General features: G+C 43.5%; 1 protein-coding gene and 1 pseudogene across 1 annotated transcript; one reads left to right on the top strand and one right to left on the bottom strand.

Moving 5' to 3' along the window:
- Positions 1 to 8517: 8517 nt before the first annotated feature.
- On the bottom strand, positions 8518 to 9222 carry Iqcf6 (IQ motif containing F6). Its single transcript, XM_010625387.1, has 2 exons — positions 9169 to 9222; positions 8518 to 8963 (listed from the first exon to the last, which is right to left on the bottom strand). Exons 1-2 carry the CDS (start codon positions 9211 to 9213, stop codon positions 8595 to 8597), a joined length of 414 nt encoding a protein of 137 aa, XP_010623689.1. The 5' UTR covers positions 9214 to 9222; the 3' UTR covers positions 8518 to 8594.
- A 4781-nt stretch (positions 9223 to 14003) lies between these two features.
- On the top strand, positions 14004 to 15246 carry LOC104863225 (annotated as a pseudogene).
- Positions 15247 to 15449: the final 203 nt, after the last annotated feature.

Here is a 15449-nt window from a genome sequence, read left to right on the forward strand (position 1 = left end):
GGAAAAGAAGCTCATGTGCAGATATATCATAAAAGAAAAAGGGTAAATTAATGGAATAAAGGTGTGATGATTAACAGAAGGAGGAAAACAGCAAAAAATAAAAAAAAATTAAGTAAAAAACATTAAAAAGTAATATAATCAAAGAATAACAAAAGAAAGTTTTCTAATGTTTTGGATGTGTTGTTCTATTCTTCAGTCTATGGTTAAGGAGCTGAGCTTGAGCCAGGATATGTTTCTGTTCAAACTGGAAGTCTAAGGTGGCAGTCCACCCCCACAGTGATCTGCTTACAGTGAGAACATGGTGCCAACATGAGCTTCCAATCCTATGTAACTCAGGCTGGCTGGTTTGTGTTCACCAGCCCCTTCTTCTCAGGGGGAGTCTTCTCAATCTGCTCTCCTACCACCAGCAATCTCCGGTGACTGTCTTTCCCTTATCCATTCTGGGAACTTGACAGTGTGAAGGGGCCAAGGGGCTGTTCTGGGACCCTGGTTCAAACACCCAGCCCTTCCATACAATGTATCCTTGTCAACTCTTTCTCTAAGACTGTGACCTCAGGTGCTTTTACCAAGGTCATGCACCAACTGTGAATGACTGTGAAAGGCCACTCCAAAACAATGTCTTGTGTTCTCCCTGCTGGCTTCAGCTGGAGAAGACTGTCTTGATTCCAAAGTAGTTCTCTGGTTCTCCGGGAGCCCAAAAGTTGTTAGTTTCTCTTTGCCCATTCAGCACTACATGGCCTGTACTCCGGGGGTGATCTGTTTCATCTGTATCACTTAATCCTACTTTCTTCTCTTCTATCAGTTCCCTTGTGATTACCATGTACCCTCCACTCACTTCAATTCCTCTCCATCCTATTGTTTTCCAGACTCTAGACACTTTGTCCTGGAGAAGCTGAGTTGCTGGGACTCACTGCCTCGCCCTTTTTGGCAGGGTCTTTCTTTCTTTTCTGGTCTCCACCAAAGAAGAAAGCACTAGTTTCTTTGCTCTTAGCTTCCCTGCATAGTGTAGAGATTGTCTTCACCACCTCCAGCTGAGATTTTTTGAAACCCCCAAACATGGTGCTGTTATTTCTGAAAAAGCACGGCCCTTCATTAAAAGCCTTGACATTGAAGATTTTGTCTCTATGATGGTTTCATGAGTCTATTTTGGAAGTTGGAAGTTGATATTTGATATTTTATTCTTTATATCTCTAGTGTAAAATTTCTTTTTCTTACATTTTATAAGTGACTTTTAAAGATGAGAATAGGTTTTCAATTTTATCTTATAATTTTCTTCTTTGAAATGGTTAATGGTGATGGATTTTTTTTTTCAGCTTGAACAATCACCTCTTTCCTTGCAAAAAATTTCTGTGGTCAATATATATTTAATATTCTGATTGCAGTTAACTTAGATTTGATTTAATGAGTTTGCCTATATGTTTATTATTGATAATGGTCCTACATTTCCTTTCTCATAGCACAGTTGACATCAATGTTAGGCCTACATCATAGATAGTTGGGTACCTTTTCATTCTTTCTATTCTCTGGAATATCTTACAGTAGGGGTCCTTAACCAACCCCTGGGCCATGGAGCAGTACTCAGCCACAGTCTGTTAGGAACTGGGCCACACAGCAGGTGAGCAACTAAAAAGGAAGTTTTCATTTGTATTTACAGCTGGCTCCCCTTCACTCACATCACTGCCTGTGCTATGCCTCCTGCCAGATCAGCTGTGGCATTAGATTCTCATAGGAGCACAAACTCTACTGTGAACTGCACATATGAAGGATCTCAGTTATGTGCTCCTTTGAATTATCCAGAAACCACCCTTCCAACCCCATTCCATTCTGTGGAAAAACTGTCCCATGAAACTGGTCTGGGTGCCAAAAGGTTGGGGAAATCACTGGCTTGTAGTACATTTTATAGAACTTTTTCTGGGGCAAAGACTGCCCATTGCCTCCAATACCCATTTAACACTTTAAATGTATATGTGTATGTTTTAGCATCTGTGTGTGTGTGTGTGTGTGTGTGTGTGTGTGTGTGTGTGTGTTCTTTTTCAAAAGCACCATTATATCTGGGCTTTTTTTTCCTCATTAAACTTATTGGTACCTTTTAGGTATACAATACAATTACCTTCATCATCAGGATCTTATACCTTTATATGATATAGCTTGGTTCTTATTTTTTTGCCCATTCCCCGGCCCTCCCTTCACCCTTTCCTATTTACAAAGACTTTGTTTCCATATTTTTCCATTTCTCATATTTTTTCTTTTGTTTTTTTCCTTTTGCCTGCCCCTCCTAATTCCCCTACTCTTAGACATTTTCTTCCTATTTCAAAGTATCAATTATACATTTTGACTCTTATTTACACTTTTAGTTTTTTACATCAGAGAAACTATTTGGTATTTACACATGTGTGTTCTATTAATTTCACTTAAGAGTATGTCCTCAATGTGTACCCACTTAGCTATAAATGTCTCTAGTTTCTTGTTCGTTATGGCTGAGTAGTACTCCATTTTATAACAAAACAAAACAAAACAAAACACATTTTCTTTATCCAATCTCCAGTTGATGGGTAATTGGGCTGTTTTCAAGTTTTAACCATTACAAACTGTGCCACTATAAACATGGGTGTGCATATATCATTGAGGTATGATTTTTAAAATTCTTTTGGAAAGATAGCCAGAAGAGGAATAGCTGGGTCAAATGGGACTTCCAATCCTAGTTGTTTGAGTTATCTCCATATTGATTTCCACAGTGGTTGCACCAGTCTGCACTCCCACCAACAAATGAGAAGGATTCTTTTCTTCCCGCAGCCCCACCAGCATTTGTTATTGGTTGATTTCTTGATAGCAGCCATTCTTTCTGGGGTGAGATGGAATCTCAGTGTTGTTTTCATTTGCCTCTCTTGAATGACCAGCGATGTTGAACATTTTTTCATATGTTTATTTGCTGCTTTTACTTGTTTGTCTGAGGAATGTCTATTCATTTCAGATGCCCATTTTTAATTGGGTCTTTATGTTTGGGGGGCTGATTTTTTTAAGTTCTTTGTATATTCTAGATAGTAGACCTTTGTCTGAGGAAGAGCTGATAAAAATTTTTCCCATGTTGCAGGTTGTCTCTTAACTCTGTTGGTGCTTTCTCTTGCAGGGCAGGAGCTTTTTAATAAGATGGGATCTCAGTTGTTGATTCTTTGTGCTAGTTCCTGTGCTACTGAGGATTTGTTTATAAGTTCTCCCATGCCAATGTCTTCAAGAGTTCTACCTAACTTATCTTCCAGCAAGTTTAGTGTTTCTATTTTAATATTTATTTATTTAGGTGTTTTTTTTTTTTGAGACAGGGTCTCATTATGTAGTGAGACTGACCTGGAACTCACTATGTAGCTCAGGCTGGTCTCAAACTCACAGTGATGCTCCTGCCTCAGACTCCCGAGTGCTGGGATCACAGGCGTGCACCACCATGCCCGGCTGTTTTAATATTTAGCTCATTAATCCACTTGGATTTTAGTTTAGTGCATAGTGAAAGATAGGGGTCTAGTTTTAATCTTTGGCAAGTTGAAATCTAGTTTTTCAAACACCATTTATTAAAGAGGCTATCTTTCCTCCACTAAGGATGATTGACTCCTTTGTCAAAAATGAGGTAGCTGAGTATGTCTGGAGTTATTTCTGCATCTTCTAATCTATTCCACTGATCCTCGGGTCTATTTCTTTGCCAGTACCATGCTGTTTTAATCACAGGGGCTTGGTAGTATAGTTTTAAATTGGGAATTGTGATACTCCCTGCCATGTCACTATTGCCTAGAATTGCTTTTGCTATTCTAGTTCTCTTTGGGCTCCAAATGTATTTTTGGATTGTTTTCTTTAATTCTGTGAAATATACTGTTGGGATTTCTATCGGGATTGCATTGAATCTGTATAGCAGTTTTGCAAGTATGGCCATTTTCACTATATTGGTTCTTCCTACCCCAGGAATGGGGGATGTCTTTCCATTTTCTTATATCCTCTTCAATCTCTTTTTTTCAGAGTACTATAGTTTTCAATGTAGAGTTCTTCTGCTTCCTTTCTTAGATTGATTCTTAGATATTTATCTTTTTTATGCTATTGTGAAAGGGATTTTTTTCCCCTAAGTTCTCTCTCAGTGAGTCTGTTATTTGTGTACAAGAGAGCTATTGATTTTTGAGTGTTGACCTTGTATCCAGCTACTCTACTTCATCCGCCAATTAAGTCTAAGAGTCTTTTGCTGGTGTTTTGGGGGTCTGCAATGTAGAGATCATATCATCAGCAAATAATGACAGTTTAACTTTTTCCTTTCCTATCTTTATTCCTTTTATTTCTTTCTCTTGTTTAATTTCTATGGCTGTTTCCAGAAGTATAATGAACAGGAGTGGCGATAGTGGGCTGTATCAGGGCTTTCTCACAGGTGCAGTCACCAGCCCCCCGGAGGAGATGGTTAGGAGAGTCTGGTTCTGGAACCAGTTTGCTTTGGGGATTGGTTACTGTGTCCTTTCCCCGCTCTGAGCATTTCTTTTGTCAGCTCCCTCCTTTCTGCCTAAACCTGTGCCCTTCTCCTCTTGGGTTCATTTTCCCAGAGTGATGGTCTTTTTTCCAGCAAAGGCCTTTCTTCCCTCTTTATGACTGTGAACTTTTCTGAGGGAAATTAGTTCTTTATCTTCATTTTACTTCTGTGTCATGAGAGATAATTAAATGTATTTTTAAGCAGATAAAGTTTCTCTCCTGCTTTACCTCTTTACATTATTTTAGTTTCAGCCTTCAGCTTCCTCCCTTTTCATTTTAGGTGTCTCTATTATAAACAACATATGGTTGGATTTTTAGAAAACTCAAGGTAAGAGTCTGTGAATAGATGAATTTTACCCACATCTATTTAATATAGAAAAATTCCCATCTTTGGGCTTTCCATCTATCAGCTTTCTTATTTTTTTCTTCACTTCATACTTGCACAGAAGTAACTGAATTTTCTTCTTTATGTTTTCCTTTAATACATTAGGAGTGTGGCCATCTTGCTGCCTACCTGCCCAATCTCTATCCTTAAATAGGGTACCTTGATGCAAGGGGCATTGATCTGTTCCCCTTCCCTCTTGTCCTCTTCTGGGGGAATACTGTAATTCCTCTCTCCTGAGGTTAGATGCAGCTACCTGTCTAGCTGAGCCAAGAAAATGGGAGGGAGAAGTGGTGATGCAGTTTAATGGAAGATGGCTGAGCATGCTGAGTGCAATCCCAGCACCTGGAGAAAGGAGAGCAAATGGGGTCATTCGAAAGTGAAAGGCTGAAATTCTAGTGCACTTCTCTCCACCCTTGCCTTCCCCAGCTGGGAAGAGCACAATCACAACAGCTCAGAGCCACATGGAATGGTGTCTGGGTAGAGCAGCCTGGGATGCTGAACAATCACATGTAGAGACTGTTTAGATCTTAGCAGGCTTTGCACAAGTGAGAAACACACCTCAGTTAAACTGCAGAGCCCTGCAAGTTTGTATTCCAGGCGAATTTGGTCTATTTTTTGTCCTTTTCTTTTTAATCTGATATACAGACGTGATGGCTGGAACTGCAGGTAAGATCTTGAGAGCATGAGGCCTAGGATCAGCTCCCACAGTGCAGTGTGGACTCAGGGAAGGCAAGCAGCTGCTATGCTGTGGACTTCCTGTTGCTCAGCTTCACTGTGGGAGAAGAAAACCAGCTTCTGGTTCACGATCTTTTTTCAGGTTTCTGCTCCCAACAGTACAATATAATTCACTATGATGGAAGTTACTGAAGCAATCTTTGTCCTTCTGGTATTTATATCGAAATTACTTTTTCATATTTTTGTCATGGAAACTTTAAACATGTCCAAATAGTGGAGTAAGAAGAAATCTTCTGGTTTCAACAGTAATCAGCTCATGGCTGCCCCACATTCCCCTCTGAGATTCTTACAGCAGGTCCTACTGCTATCATAGGCACCATGTTGTTTCAGCTTACTCCCAACAGATAACCATCTTTGTGTTCTGTCAGACCTAAACCCACTGCCCATGGTCTCTGCCTTGTCTCAGGTAGTGAGGTCCCCATAGTGGCTTTTTGTCTTGTGCCCAGCCTTCTCGGGGTCATTAGTCCTAGGGGTCCAGAGATTTCAGCTACTAACAAGCCCCAGGTGGGGTGTGCAGGATTCATGGAGTCTGCCCTCAGATCCAGCACTTGGGCACCTTCCTTGACTCTGATTACTTTTGCCTCTGAACTATTCAGTCTCCTCAAGAAAGTAAGTTTCTGTGTGATGGGAGAGCCTGGGGCATATGTCTCTTGGGGATGCAGGTCACCTGGGGGAAGAGCAAGAGTAGGGATACCACCTTCTCCCATAGTTCACTGGGACCCACTGCTGTCCCAAAGTTTCAAGCAGGCCCTCCTCATTCCTGCTTAATATCTCGGTGTATAGTACTTGTTCTCAGGAAGGGTTCTTTACACAGTTCAATTCTCAATGACAGTGGGGAGGAGCAGGGAGGGTCTGTGATGTCTGCCTCTTATGGTCCCATTTGCATCTTCACCCCTCTGAGGGAAAATGGCTCCACTGATTGGCTGGCACTGACCACTGAAAAAGGAACCTTTTTCCTGACTTCTTCCTGAACCCATTCAGTTTGGCTTTGGGGTTCTCTGCTGATCTCACCCACAAATTCAGAGAAGAAAACCAGCTGGCTGGTTTTCATTGCTGGCTTCTCAAGATCCCTGGCCATTGGAGGGACACTCAAGGTGGTGGTTAAGGCCTTAGATGAAACTTGACCTTCTAGGTCTGGCTCTGAGTTGCCATTATTCAAACCTATAAGGTGCCATCTTCTTTGGATCCTGTCTACTTGGGACAAAAGGTCTCACCTACTTGCCCTCAAAAGCTCCTCTCATCCTTTCCCCAGCTATCAGGAGGTGCTGTGTCCTCCTGCTTCCAAAGGTTTTTAACCCCAAGTGCTGCTCATTCTGGATCCTGGTTTTACTTTTCATTCATAGCTCATCAAGGAGCAGGATGCTTATAAGACTTTGAATCTGCTAGGTTCAGCTTGAAATTCTATACAACTATCCCTAAATGGGGCTACATAGTCTAGCTGGGAAGGTTTAACTCAGTAGTTCTCAAACTGTGGCTATACCTCAGAATCCTGATGACTAGGCCTCAAGCAGGCCAGTTAAAGCAGACTTTTGAGGGGGTCCAGTTGTGGCATAGTGACCTAGAAGATGTCAATGTTCTATGTAGGTAAGTTTAATCTTCAACTCTTGCTAGCCCAGGTTTCTTTTGTGGTGTCAAAGACCGAACCCAAGGCTTCATGTGTGTTCTACTACAGAGCTACATTCTAGGTTTGAACACTTTGCACTGCTGGGGTGGCAGCTATAAAGGCTGGTCAGGTAGAATCCCTGTCATGTATACCTAAATGGTCTGAAAGTGATGAGTACTGGACTAAACCCAGAGCCTTCACATCCTCCACAGCTGTTCTAGATACTCACCCTGTCAGACACATAGGCAGACCCCCAACACACACCAAAGAGGCTTAGGGATTGGGGAAAGCCTGCCCCATGAAGACCCCTGGTATCTTGTGCACCTCTTGACTGGTCCTCCCATCCCTTGTGCAGGGCCTACCATTAAAAGACCTTGCTTAAGGTCACAAGCCTCAGACTTCTGGGGTGGTGATTCAGGGACAAGCACCTGAGGGATGAGGGTGAGAGTGAGGAATCTCAACTGTGGATGACAAAGCACAGACTATGACAGATGAGCTGAGTGGTGTTCAAGCCACAGACGCAGAGACACAGCACACCCAGCGAAGAGAAAGCCCATCACCGCACGGAGGCAAGCCAGGCAGAGGGGTGGTGAGATGGGGAGCGCGTGGGATGGAGATAGGAAGCGGGTGAACAGCTGGTTCTGATAACGCTAGGATTTAGGGGCTGTGTGCCCACACCCACGACTTCTTGGGGCAGGGAAGCCCTTCTGCTGCCCAACCCAGCCCTCCCTGCTTGTTTATTCACATTCAGCCACCCCTCCCTCCCCACCTTTTGTCTGTTTCGCCTAAGAACTGTCCAGCAGAGAAGGAGAAGCCTTGTTTCTCATCCCCAGGAGAGGATGTCCCTCAGCTCCCGCTCTTCCCCAGGGGCTCTGGCTGGCTGCCTCCCCTCCTTCCCAGGAGACAAAATGCCTGTCCTGATGATGCTCAGCTGGGATGCCTTGTCCTCCAGGCTTCTTGCAAGCACTACACTGGCCCTCAGTGGCCTACAGCACAGGCCTGTAGAATCCCAGCTCCTCAGCTGGCCCTGCTGCAGCCAGACTCCCTAGTCTCCAACTCTGAGTGGAGATGCTTAGGCAGGGGCTGCAGGAAAAGGTGGTCAAGGTCTGCTCCTGCTGCAGTGAGGTTGAAATCAGCTAAGTGAAGTATGGAGCTTGATCTGGGCCCTGTAATTAGCCAGGGATGGCATCAGGAGCAAGGACCTAGGGTAGTTCCCCCGGGGTCAAGGGCTCTACACCACAGCAGGGAACATTTCTGAGTAAAAGACAGGAAAATTAAGGGCTGAACCCTCTCTAGGGGCCTATTCCCCACAGGGCAAGTCTGTGGTCAGTAAGTGTCTTTATTGGGAGAGAGATCCAGTCTCTTTGGCTCTATGATGCCCTAGGTCATGAGGATCTCGATGTCGAGCTCCATCTGCCTAGCTCTGACCTCATAGCAGCCCTGGATCAGGCCTCGGCTCTGGCTGGCATGCCAGCGCCAGTGAGCCTGGATGATGCAGGCGGCTTGTCGGGCCTGGAGGAAGCGTCTGCGGGCCTGCCACATTCGAACCTGGGCCTGCATCTTCACCACTGCCCACTCCTGGCAGGAGTAGAGTCTGAGTGCCAGGCGCCGTCTCTGCTCCAACGTCTTGGCCTGAATTGACCTCCACCAGCACTGGATAACCCAGGCCCTGAGCGCGGCGTGCAGCAGCGTCCGTCGCACATTGTTGCCACGCCACCATGACTGGATCCTCACTGCTGCCTTCTCTAACTGATTGAGGGAAAGAAGAACATGAGGGCCTCGGTGGGGCACACACCACTCCTGTCCTCACCTTTGGTACTTGGGAGGAATGGGGATCTGGCCTGGGACTCTGCTCTGTTTCTAGGCCATATACATCTTATTTCCACCCCTCCCTCTCCGTTAGACCCTTCTCATTATTCAGCAGGCAGGTCCTTCCTGGAAGGGCTGTACTCACAGTTTGTGTGTCCATGGCCCTGGTCTCTAGAGTCTCACCCATCATTTAGGCCACTACTAGCCTTTAGCCACACCCTCAACTGTTAGCCATGCCCTCATCATCAGACTCCACCCACCCGCAATAAATCCTCCACTAAAGCTCCATCCATTCTACCCACATCTTTCTCCTCTTTTCATGCTGTATTGTATCTCCTTATGGATTTATTTATGGATTTCCCATCATTCTGGGTGCCTAATATTATCTCTTAAATTTATTTCTCAGATCCAATGGGCCTTTCAAAGCTCACTCTCCCTATACTGTCCAGTTAGTTATTTCCATTCCTCCTGGTGGCAATGACCAGCACCAGAAGGATGTGGGCAGAAAAGAAGAGTAAGGTTTGGAAAGTATACAGCCAGAAACTAAATAGAAAACTCTTCCTTCTACCAGACATGTAAAACTGTAGGCAGAATACTCAATTCTCACTGATGCCTGATTAGAATTGAGGTTTTCTTTGAACAGGAATATATATTGACAAAGCAATGATACAATTATAAACATATCATACATTTTCTTTTTTGATGAGAATTTTGTGAGGTGGAATTTATCAGAGTCAATGAGATCATAGGGCAAAAACCAGGAAAGCAAGTGTGGACAGTGTGGAAGTCAGTATAAGAAATCATGTTTTATGCATTCCGAGTGTCACTAATAAACACAGTACTATAGAAGATGATGTTGCAAAATCATCATATGAAGAAGCATTCAAAGGTTATACAGGTAAAAATGTAGAAAAAAATATTACAGAGGTGGACAGTTAATATAAATGTTTTAAGTTTAAAGCTTGTCAACTTTTAAAACTTTGTAATTTCTTTTCTTGTCCTAAAAAAGTACTTCATTCTATAGCTGTAATTTTCTATGCTTGTTCTTAGACTAGTCCTTCCAAATAATATAAGCTTCGGGTCCCACAAAACCTGGACGTGCGTGCCCTGCCATGCTGTAAGAGTGCAATTAGGTAACCAGATCTCCTGTGATCTCACAGAGCTGTGTTCCTGGGATTCTCAGTTAGTATTGGATCTGCAGGTAATGTAGAGGTGCTGCAAGGCCTTTGGGATTTAGAAGCTGTTTGGCTCTGGCTTTAGGATACATTTATCATTTTTATTTCTGCCGGGTCCCATGGCCATTTTACAGTCCTGCCGGGTCCCGTGGCCATCAGGGCCAGGTGTTATCTATGGCTCCTGTTTGAGGTTCCTGTTGCCTTATACCATCACCGTGGTGCTGTCCATCTGGGAGTCTTACGAATTCCTGTCCCACCATCAAGCAACTTTCCAGGGCTCTGCCCAACCAGACCAGGTTGCCACTGCTTTCTTCTCCAACTCTGGCCAGGTTAGATGTTGTAAGAGTTCACTGCTGGAAGCTTGGTCCCAGGGCGATGCTGGGAGATAGAACTTTGAGAGGCTGGCTCTAGTGAGAAGGGTCCTTAGGCCCTTAGGGACATTGTTCTCAGAAGAGATGAAGGTAGTTCTCATGGAATTGCTGAACTCTCAAAAGAGCAAGTTGTTCTGAGAGTAAGCCAAACTTCTGATCACTCTGGCTTCCTATTTGCAATGTGGTCTCTTTATCCCACACAATCCTGCTCTTGTGACACTGTCCACCATGAGGTCCTCACTACAGTTCAGCTCACCATGCCCTCCAATCTCCAGAATTGTGGTCCCCTTTAAACTGGGATCTGAATAAGCTAAGAATTTATAGAGTACATATAGTGATATATATATATATATATATGTAAATTTTGTGTGCTTCTGTGTCCTCTCTTTATTAACTGAAGTAAAAATTATTCAACATAAAATCAACCATTTAAGTCTTTTTAAACTGTACTTTTCAGTGGTTTTAGTCCATTGACAATGTTCTAAAACTGTTACCACTACCTAATTCCAGTTTCTAATTTCATCCAGTTTCAAAGGAAACCTTGAATCCATTGAGCTGTCATTCCTCATTACCTCATTACCTAGTCTGTGGCAATCACTAATCTGCTTTCAGTCTCTATGGGTTTGCCTTACCCTAGACATTTCATGTAAATGGAATCATACAATATGTAGCCTTTTATAACTGGCTTCTTTCACTTAGCATAATGTTTTCAAGTTTCATCCGTTATAGCACGTGTCATACCTTCATTCCTTTTATGGCTGAATAATATCCCATTGTATGGATATGACATATTTTGCTTATATTTTCATCACTTGAGCATTTGAGTTAGTTCTACTCTTTGATGACTGTGAATAGTGCTGCTATGAACATTCATTTACAATTATTTGTTTGAATACCTGTTTTCAATTCTTTGGGGTATATACTTAGGAGGGGGTCATACAGGAGTTCTGTGTTTAACGTTTTGAGAAACCACAAAACTGTTAAAAAATCACATCACTGAACCATTTTACACTCCCACCAATCTCTGAACTTGTTATTTCCCCACCCCTTTTTAAAAATTAGCCATCCTAGTAAGTGGAGTGGTATCTCACTGTGGTTATGATTTTCATTTTCCAAAGACAAATGATTTGAGGATCCTTTCATGTACTTGTTGCTCATTGATATATCTTCTTTAACTCAACATCTATTCATGCCCTTGCCTTACAGTAATCTTGCTTAACAACAGAAATTTGTTCTGAGAATGTGTCGTTAAGCAATTTCATCATTGGGCAAATATCAACCAATTGTACTTCCACAAACCAAGATGGCTCCAGTAACATCATGGCTGACAGCCTGACCAGTCATCAGGGGATGCCCAGTCACCTGATGAGGGAACAGCAGGGGATGAAAGAATAATATACAAAGAGCAAGAAATAAAGAATAACAAATGATAGTTTATTACTTGGGGGAGCTGGGAGTTGATTTTTAGCTCTCTGCTAGCTAAAGACCACCTGGTTTTAGCTCTATCCTGGCTAATACTACAGCACTGGATTAGTCAGTATTTATGATTATACAACGAAGCAAGGGGGCATAAAGGAAGATTATGAAATGGGAGAACTAACGCGCTTAATGAACCAGGCTTGGTAAAAGGGAGCAACTATGTACACTTGTGAAGGCCAGGTCACAGTTAACAAGCCACCTGTGCTACCTTGCAGGTCACAGCTAACAAGCTACCTGCATTATCCAGCTAACATTTATCTTAGGGAATGGTTGCACAGAGAGACAGAGAGACAGAGAGAGAGGAAGAAGGAGGAGGAAGAGAAGAGAAAAGGAGAGGAGAGGAGAAAAGAGAAGAGGCGAGGAGATGAAAAAAAATCCCAGCAGACTGTGGGACCCTGGTTTCTCTGTTTTGTTTCTCAGCCATGAGGTTGAAATTTTATTCCTCCATATGATGGACTGAAACTTCTAAAACTGTGAGCCAAGATAAACATTTTCTCTACAAGCTGAGTATCTCAGGTATTTGTTTCAGTGACAGAAAGCTGACTTACACATCTACCGCACCTCCTCTGAGAATTCACTTATGTGATTATCAAGTGGCCTAACGATATCTCATGACTCACTGATGATTGGCGCTTCCTTCTTTTCTTGCCCTTTTTTCCTTTGTCTTCCTGTTCTTCCCTTCTTTCCCTCCCCTCCCTCCCTCATTCCTTCTTTTCTCTATTATTGTCCTATCCTGTTAATTCTGCCAGTTGCCTTTCTAAAAAAATCTCAGACATTGTCATTTTCATCTGTAGAAGTTTAATATGTGTCTTTTTTTATATCTCCCATGCCTCTATATTTAACTTTTGACCATATGGAATGCAGTTACAGTAACTGCTTTAATGTCCTTGTCTTTTAAGTCTGATTTTTGGGTCAGTTTTGATTGACTGATCTGCCCTCCCCCTTCACTATGTATTATATTTTTGTTACTTTGCATGCCTGGTAATTTTTTGTTGAACACCAGGTGCTGAGAATTTTACTTGGTTGGACGCTAGATATTTTTGTGTTCCTATAAATATTCTTGTCTCTTATTTCTGGGATGCACTTAAGTAACTTGCAACCAATTTGATCTTTTTGAATTTCACTGTTAAACTTTGTTATGTGAGGTGAGAGGCATGTTTAGTTTTGGGTTAACTGTTCTCCACTTCTGAAGGAGGACCCTTCTGAGTACCTGTCTGACGCCCCATGCACCTGTCTGGGCTGGTGGGAACAGGTACTGTTCTTTGCCTGCTTAAGCATTGGGTACTATGCTATTTGTGGGTCTTTCCTTAGTGCGAGGCAGTGTCTCCCCAGGCATGTATGACTGGAGTGCTACCCTGTGTTCAGGGGTAGCACTGGAGACCTGCAAACTTCTTTCTCTGCATCTCTCTCCTTTCCTGTGGTCTGCACTGTGGATTCCAGCCTCCATGATTTCCTTGGGTTCCTAGGTAGGCTAGTCTCAAACTTTTGGACTTAAGAGATCCTCCTTCTCAGTCTCCCAGGTAACTGGGACAGCAGGCATGTGCCACTATGCCCACCACACCATCTACTTTGAGCGAATTCCCTCAGTGACACCAGAACCCCACCTCTTAGTCCTTTAAGAAAAGCTATAATAGCATTTTTTAAGGTGGCTCAGGAGCAGCCCTAGGACAGAGGGGTGAAGCTGGGAACCATGCTTTGCTGGGGGGGGGTGCTGCCAGCCACAGCCACCTCCTGGGTGGCCTCAGAGGAAGGTTTCATTACTTAAATTGTTTTGAACCAATGAAGCTGTGTCCCCTTAAAGATACGCACAACCCATTGTGTGAAACACAGAGTTTATGGACAGATTAATATTGGGTTCATAGTGGTGCAATGCTGGTAGACTCCTGAGATTTCCTTTAAGTTCTTAGAGGAGTGCTTTGCCTTTTGAATCAGAGATTTGCAAAGTTTGATAAAGAATGGCCCTTGTGGATAAGGACAAAGACAAGTGACAGCGATTGGACAGAATTTTTGAAGATAGCTGATCCCAAATCATGGTGCCCTGCACCCTTCCCCCTGGTGGCACTGCTGGACAGCAGAGACTGCACCATGAAGAATACCTTGAAGGACCTGGCCACTGTGGCCTTCTGTGACACACAGTCCACACATGAGAAATCAAGGCCCTGAGAGTGATTGTGGGTTAGCAGCAGCTATGACAACGTGGACATCAAGGCTGCTGTCAAGCTTGGGATCATTGTGTGCAACATCCCGTCCGCGGCGGTGGAAGAGTCTGCCGATTCCACCATCTGCCACATCCTCAATCTTTCCTGGCAGAACACATAGCTGTTCTGAGCTCTGCGGGAAGGGATGAGGGTACAGAGCATGGAACAGATTCGAGAGGTGGCCTCAGGAGCAGCCTGAATCCATGGAGAGACACTGGGCCTCATCGGCTTTGGTCGCACAGGGCAAGTGGTTGCTGTTCAAGCCAAGGTCTTTGGATTCAGCATATTTTATGGGCCCTACTTGCAGGATGGCATAGAGCGATCCCTGGGTGTGCAGAGGGTCTACACCCTACAGGATCTGCAGTATCAGAGTGACTGTGTCTCCTTGCACTGCACTCTCAAAGAACATAACCACCACCTCATCAATAACTACTATAAAACAGACGAGAAAAGGGGCATTCCTACTGAATGCAGCTCATGGTGGCCTGGAGGATGTAAAGTCTTAGTCCAGGCCCTAAAAGAGGGCAGGATATGAGGGGCAGCCCTTGATGTGCACAAATCTGAGCCCTTTCACTTTGTTCAGGGTCCACTGAAAGATGCACCAAGTCTCATCTGTACTCCCCACATAGCCTAGTACAGGGAACAAGCATCTCTGGAGATGAGCGAGGCAGCTGCCACTGAGATACACCCAGCAATCACAGGTTGCATCACAGAAAGCTTAAGAAACAGTGTCAACAAGAATTCTTTGTCACATTAGCTCCTTGGTTAGTAATAGACCAGCAAGCAATTCATCCTGAGCTCAATGGTGCCGCATACAGTTGTCCATCAGGCATTGTAGGTGTGGCTCTGGGGGGATTTCCTGCAGCCATGGAAGGGATTATCCCTGGAGGCATCCAGGTGACTCACAAACCTCCCCATGGTGGCACATCCTTCCCAAGCTCCCTTTCTCAAGCAACCCACAAAACATGGGGACAATAGAGAGCACCTCAACGAGCAATAACAGAGAACACCGAAAGGTAATCATTTGGATAAACTTGGGACCAAGAGACAGTGAAAAATGGATGAACTAAGAGAAAAATGTTTTTGGTTTCATTAATTCAAACTTACTATTATCCCCATAGTCCTTATTTATTTTGAATTATTTTGGATTCTTTTTTTTTTCAATCTTATGGTGAATATTCAGTTCCTACATTAAAAATTTTT

Source organism: Fukomys damarensis, unplaced genomic scaffold (assembly GCF_012274545.1).
Source record: "Fukomys damarensis isolate Sample0158 unplaced genomic scaffold, DMR_v1.0_HiC HiC_scaffold_37, whole genome shotgun sequence".
Lineage (NCBI taxonomy): Eukaryota > Metazoa > Chordata > Mammalia > Rodentia > Bathyergidae > Fukomys > Fukomys damarensis.

Excerpts from the sequence above, each read along its gene's own strand:
- Iqcf6 (XM_010625387.1), bottom strand. The coding sequence starts at position 9,213 with ATGATGGGTGAGACTCTAGAGACCAGGGCCATGGACACACAAACT. Across the intron at positions 8,964-9,168 it reads GGGCCATGGACACACAAACT|TTAGAGAAGGCAGCAGTGAG; the intron begins GTGAGTACAGCC and ends TCCCTCAATCAG.